The sequence below is a fragment of the Poecilia reticulata genome, linkage group LG3 (assembly GCF_000633615.1).
Source record: "Poecilia reticulata strain Guanapo linkage group LG3, Guppy_female_1.0+MT, whole genome shotgun sequence".
In the NCBI taxonomy this organism is placed as follows: Eukaryota; Metazoa; Chordata; class Actinopteri; order Cyprinodontiformes; family Poeciliidae; genus Poecilia; species Poecilia reticulata.
In genome coordinates, this window is record NC_024333.1 from 31,372,230 (window position 1) to 31,379,227 (window position 6,998).

A 6,998-nucleotide genomic window follows, 5' to 3' on the forward strand; every position below is an offset into this window, starting at 1 on the left:
GTGTGTGTGCATGTGCGCAGCAGGATGTGCTGCAGCTGGATGTTCACCAGCTGCAGCACATCTGTAACAGAATTACAGTAGCAGGTTTTGTTTTTTAGTTCCATGGATGCTGAAATTGGGCTGCACAGTGGCGCAGTTGGTAGAGCTGTTGCCTTGCAGCAAAAAGGTTCTTGGTTCGATTCCCGGTCTTTCTGCATGGAGTCTCCATGTTCTTCCTGTGCATGGTGGGTTTTCTCCAGGTACTCCGGTTTCCTCCCACAGTCCAAAAACATGACTGTCAGGTTAACTGGTCTCTCCAAATTGCCTCTAGGTGTGAGTGTGTGTGTGCATGGTTGTGTGTCTCTGTGTTGCCCTGCGACAGACTGGCGACCTGTCCAGGTGACCCCGCCTCTCGCCCGGAACGTTAGCTGGAGAGGCACCAGCACCCCTCCCGACCCCACTGAGGGACAAGGGTGTAAGAAAATGGATGGATGGATGGATGGATGCTGAAATTTAGGTTTAAAAACAATCAAGCTAACGTCGGGTGCCGGTCGCCATCTTTGTAGTTTATATTGTTTCGTATGCAGATGTTTCAGATGTTTGATGGTGCGTCAGTTCTGGTTGCAGCTGCACCAAGAAGGAACCAGACGATCCGCCTCCTTCAGGATGAGGTGAGAACATGAAGCCRAAATGGACGCCAACCTCAGCGTAACGTAGATCAGAAACGCTGAAGGCCAAAAACTCTGGTTTGGCCAGAACTGAGGCTGAAAAGGTTTCAGTTCCCAAACRTCTTCACGTCAGAGACTCAGAGGGTCAGACGGCGTTCAGGAAGCTGTCACTACAGACAAAACCATGACAACTCCAGGAAACAGAAACTAACACTCTGCAGGAACGGACTTTGGACCGACTCACCGAGAAATGTTTCATCTGAGCTCTGGAACGAGACGTGAACTCTGGATYTGACTGGGRTCCATAAATGTCAAATAAATAGAGTTTGCTGCAGAGAGAGGCTGTCTAAGGAAAATGATAAACGATCCAAAAGCTCAACATGGAAATAAACAAGTCAGAAAAGAGTTTAAAGGTTCCAGAAACGCCTCAAAAGCTCAGATCTGGAGCTGAAACGATTCATCAGATGAATCAATTATGGAAATAATCAACTAACTTAGTCGTTCATTAATTGTTAACTGAAACACACAAACTCAAAAAAGGCAATATGARCAACACAGTCAGAGCCAAAAYTGTACAAATATACATGTTGCATTTGAGTAAAAATAATAATCTKTTCATGTAAAATGGACCATCAGTTCAGTCCCACWGAGTTTTCTCATGTCGATGTTAGAAACATTTCTAGGTAAAATGTGTTTTTTAAAGGTTTTGTCTGTGCAAACCTTCCTCAGAAACCTCACATGATGCAGCTCAAACCAGGGATGACGGTGAAAACGATGAAACATTGACTGGAAGAACACAAACTTTTCCCAGAATCCGCTCTGAACTGGGATCTTTGTTCCGTTTCTGGCTTTGGGTTTTAGAAAAGATCTTCTCAGATTTCCAAAACAGCTCAACTGTTGCAAACAATTCAGCAGAATTCAGTTCAGTCCAAACTGGAGAAATGTTCTCTCTTTCCTTTGGAAGAAGATGAAAGCCAGACGACTGGAGTCCAGTCCGCAGGTCCAGTYCTCTCCTCCAGAGAGGAAACGTTTCCTCCGGATGTCAGACTAAAATAATCTAATAGATTAAACCGATGAACGTAAATCTGCYGCTTCTGATCCAGGTTGAACGATAACCTGATGTTAAACTGAGTTCTTCTTCTTCTGCGTATTTCCAGACCTCCGAATCGAGCCGAGGTCCAACCGGAGCGTGTGTAAACGGGCCTTAATCCGCCTGCATCACTTCTATTCAATTAGCCGGATTAGAGGCTAAACGCCTTTAACTCAAATCAGCGTGTGTGAATTTCTGCAAGGGAGGGCGGGAGGAAAAGACGAGGTAAAAATAAAAACTCCAGAAACATATGAAACTGGAAACATCGTGGATTTAGACGGAGCTGCCGTTTCCGTCAGCGCAGCTCTCACTAACACGCCAAGTCTTCCCTGCACACGGAGCACAAAGGGACTTCGTTTCTCCAGCCCTGATGAATAAATGATGATGTAGGCATTGAATAATTACGCGACTCACTGGCAGCTTTAAATGTTTAAATATTTCTTCTGCAATCAGCTGGTTTCCCTGGATTATCTGACGCTAGCGTAGCGACTGAAGCCGCCATTAAACGGTCAGACTGGCATGTTTCTGCCTCCGCTCTGTGACTCCGCGGGTCCAGAGTCGGACCGGGTCGGGTCGCTGCTGGAGGTTGTCCGGGTCGGTCCGCTGCTGGGAGGTTGTCCGGGTCGGGTCGCTGCTGGGAGATCCTGCTGCCTGTGCAGATTTATAGCAACACTCAAATCCCAGAGGAAAAACGTTCCAAAACGGGAAAGAGCTGGAAGAACGAAGACAGACGAGGTTTGTTCTCAGGATCGGACCTGAAGGAAGTCAGAACCATCCGACCGCCTCAGGCCTTCTCCGGTTCATCCACAGGCTGCCGCCATGTTGGATCTGATGTCCTGAAAACCGAACCGTTTGAAAACGATAAACCGTCGGATCCGTGTTCTGCTGAAAAACCCAACGATGAGCAGATTTTACGGTCCTGGTTTTACTGTGCACACCAACAAACCTACCAGGGGGGAATCTGTCCCACAGCATCACACGTCCTCCACTGTACCTGACGGTGGACATCAGGTGTTCCTCACATGAAAACCACTTGGAGTGTTTGTTGCAGCCAAACTTTGTTCTTACTGTATGTATGATAAGATTTTATTTTTCTATTATATGACTTGACATAAAGCAACAAAGGAAGAAATCCTGTTGTTCCAGTTTATGCTTGTGATGGTAGGACACAAGGTTTTGTTCTGCTGTATAATGGTTGTTATGGAGCATGTTCACTTGTGTTTCCCATGTTGAAGAGAAGCCGTGGAGTTTTATTATTAGATTATGATGCTGCAGTCAAAGACAAATTGATCTGAATTTATAGAAAATCACAATTGTCCATCGATCAACTGCTTTGCGGCTGCATGTGGCAGCACAACACACACACACACACACACACACACACACACACACACACACACACACACACACACACACACACACACACACACACACACACACACACACAGTTGACCCGTGGGTTCGACTGAAGCCGCCTCTGAATGGCTCTCTGCAGGACGCCATACTGTGCTCCCATTTCTGACAGGCTTTTCTTTGCAGGCAGACCCGGGGGCAGCTTGGACGCGGCGCCGCATGAGGGAGGTTTTCCCGCGCCAACGGCCTTGGGTTAAACTTTAAAGTGAGCCACACAGACGAAGGCAAACAGCCAGGGAACATGGCTGACGCTCCCCTGGGGGAAGAGTTAGACCAGAAAGCTGATGGATGTCCGCCTTGTGCTCATCTCAATAATTAAACAAAGCAGGAAAACAGATGAAAAACTGACAGAGAGACAGAAGATTTACAGCACAAAGCGGACGTAAGGACGGGGGAACGTTTACGGGGGACGGAGCGTGAAGTGATATGTTCATTAGCTAGCACCCATAGGAAATAAGAGCACAGCTGAGTTAGCAGGGCAATGTAGCGCTAAGCTCGGCACACGGCAGCCTGGGGGACACGGGAGAGACGGGAAGACAGAGAGGAGGACACACATGCAGCTGAAACACGGGCCACGTGCCGTCACACACCAAAACGTTTTTATGGGATCTAATTAAGTTGTTAAGATGTTTGATTAGCAAGCTAATGTTCACAAATGAGTTCTGAGTGTTTAACTCCAGCTCCGGCGTAAATCTCTCTGAGAGACAGAAGTTGGTGCAAAAGATTTTAAAGGAACGTTCCAGAAAAATCACCAAAGTGGAGATTAGTGAGGAAACGACCTGATGTGGAGCAGGGAGAATGTTCTGCTGGGAAACGCTGGGTCACTTTTTCATTTCCTGAAGGTTGTGGCCTCAGCTAGCAGCTAGCAGCATGAAGTTCCCTGTCACACACCAATCACACTCCGAGTAGAAAAACAAACAGCTTGAGGATTTTTATTTGGCCTCTAAATCCTCCACATCGCTATGAAATCGRGTTTCGGGAACGGGTCCAACTCTTGGCGCCCCCACCCTCACACTTCCAGGGTTAGCATCTGCTGCTAACATCTTGGTGCCTTCAGGCGTCTGGTGGAGTCCATGCATCAGCGGGTCAGGAGTTACCGCTTTCATTCCCACTCATGAAAACGTTCAGCTCATTTGTGGACAGAAATTTACAGAGAAAAATCTGAATGATGGTTCTGAAGTGGAACCAACACAGCTGATGCTACTCACAGGTCCTTTCCTCGGTGGCCTTGGCCGGGACTTCCTCCACGCAGTCGGCCGGAAACCAGCCCACCTGGCCGCGGGCGCTGCCCTCCCAGAATCCCCCCTCTCCGATGCTCAGAACTGGGAGGAAAAAAGAAACTTAAAAACTTCATTCAAACAGTAAAGTTCAAAATATGAAGTTCCAGCAAAGAGGTTAAAGTTGGATTTATTTCCCYATTTTTCACAGTATCATCACATGTTGTCATTCCATCATCAAAATCTTCAGATATGATGGTCAATGATCCAGTTACTGTTAATGAAAAGCAACCAAAGGTGGGATTTGACCTGTTTTACAGCTCAGAGTTTCTGATGTTTTATGGGAGTTTGTTCCAGATTCATGGTAAATAGAAGCTGAATGCTTCTTCTCCATGTGCGGTTCTGGTTCTGGGGATGCAGAGCAGAACCAGAACCAGAACCAGAAGACCTGAGAGTCCTGGAAGGTTGATACAACAGCAGCACATCAATCCAGAGGTAATCAGATACATCAGCAGCAGTGGTCAGCACCGCTAACGTTAGCTGTGCTAACACCAAGCAGAAGCTAATGCTAAAGTGCTGAATTCAGCCATATTGCGACCCRTCATGTATCAAYARTACAATATCACCATCAGCATGGCTGATTTTACTGYTTCACATGTAACAACAGCATTAGTATTATTGCTGAGTGGCCTGACAGGATACATTAGCATGGATTAACTAGCCATCACTTAGCTAACATCATCTGCGTGGACCAGCGTCACTCAACAGATTGGAGCAAAATGACAGTTTTTTGCCTTTTGTGGCTCTTTATGGAGATGATTCTGACACAGCATGCTGCTCTGCTCTGCAGCACGTCGGCGTTCAATCACGGTGTGTTTAAAGACGGCTCGGAAAAAATCATCACCACATGCTAACAACGGTTTAAACAAGGCTGAGCAAAGCGCGGTGGACATGTGGTTCCACCCGTTTATGWCTTTGTGTCAGTTTYATGACGGAWAATTATTTCACTATGGAAAAACCAACAGGTCAAATAAATCATTAAATAACCTAAATTAAAATAATTTTCTAATTTTATTTAACTTCATGCCACAGCAGACATGAATAATGAACAGCCTCTGTTTTCCTGACATTAACTTCATTACTCTGATTCTTCACCAGAGTCACGACGCTGAGTCTTTAAAGGTCAAAGGTTAATCTGGCAGAAAGCGTTTAAATAAAGCTGAAAGTCGTCCATCTTTTTTAAATCTTAATGCATGGATGGAAATCTTCATCCTCTGGCTTAGCAGAACCAGGTCTTAGTGGAGCCTCTTCCAGATAGGATTCATCTCTCATGCTGTGAATCTCTGCATCTCGTCCTCGGACTTTCCTGTAACTGGCATTAAAGAACAAACGTACTCATATCTTTTGTCTCTTCACACATTTTTGTTCCTAATTTTTTCCTGTTTTTAAGGATTAGCTCCGTCTTCTGCGCCAGTCAGCGTCTCTCTGCAACCTTCACAGGAATAAAGTCACATCTTTATCCTGCATCCAAAACCAGCAAATGTGTCTCAAGTTGAGAAGCTGTGAGAACTAAATTTAAAACTCCTTTATACTTCCAGACGGATCTTTATTTCTAAACTCAGATTGTTCTTTTCCAGCAGCGTCTTTTTCTGATCTCAACAAATCTCCAAGATTTCTGAAGAATTGTGTTTTCCTGCTAATCCTGTCTGGAGTTTCCTCAGCCATGCTGGAGATCGTAAGTCTGGTTCTTACAGTTTACTTTGCTTTTCTACACCCAGTAATATTTCACATTTCTAGAAATCTCTGATCCAGAAAACACAATTCAAAGCAAAAGGAAGAAATCTTAAAATCTGAGTTTTTCTGGATGCAAATTTGGAATATGAACTTATATTTTCATACATTTTCAGGGCAGGGTAAAGTCTATCTCCCAGAAGCGGACTGACCTTTGACCCTGTCGCCTTTGTAGAGGTTGATTTCTCCCTCAGTCTGGGTGGAGTAAGAGCGAACCACCACGAAATGTCTGCCTGGAACGGCGCTGTACAGCTTCCTCCTGGGGCCGGGCGCCTCGCCGTGACCGCTGGGGCTGGGAGAGGAGGCACAAACAGGTCAGGACCGGGGTCAAAAGGTCAGCACAGAGGTCAAAAGGTCAGGACTAGAAGACACGGGCCAAAACYGTCAAACATCAGTTTTCCCCTGGRAAAAAAAMAWACTATTACTGTAATTATTGTCTAAAAATGTAGTTTGRAAATRTGTGAGCCTTATTAAATGTATATAGAGGCATCTAATAAACACTTAGCAAGATGTTTATTTCTTTTATTTTTGTCAGAAGTTYGAGGTGATTGAGGTTTAAAAGTAACTTTGTCTGATGTTGACTTGTTTATGTATGTTTTCATGTTCATTTATATGAAGGAGGGTGAATAAGACTGACATGACACTGTCATAAACATGTCATAAACATGTCGTAACACTGTCATAAACATGTCATAAACATGTCATAAACATGAACAAGCCTTCATGAATCTTTATGACTGTTGTCATAAAGTGTCATTTGGTAAAATATAACACTAATACAAAGCTGACATTATTCAAAATGTCTGTTATGACAACTTGACATTAACCAATAAATCATTA

General features: G+C 44.8%; 1 protein-coding gene across 9 annotated transcripts in view; it reads right to left on the reverse strand.

The window, feature by feature from the left end:
* LOC103463007 (SH3 and multiple ankyrin repeat domains protein 2) overlaps positions 1–6,998 on the reverse strand; it is a 185,821-nt gene that overhangs the window by 46,619 nt on the left and 132,204 nt on the right. For all 9 annotated transcript variants that reach the window (XM_017303933.1, XM_017303932.1, XM_017303931.1 and 6 more), the window contains 2 exons: positions 6,311–6,450; positions 4,359–4,472 (listed from right to left, as the gene is read on the reverse strand). In XM_017303933.1, coding sequence (XP_017159422.1) covers positions 4,359–4,472; positions 6,311–6,450 — 254 coding nt within the window. The remainder of the gene's footprint in view (positions 1–4,358; positions 4,473–6,310; positions 6,451–6,998) is intronic.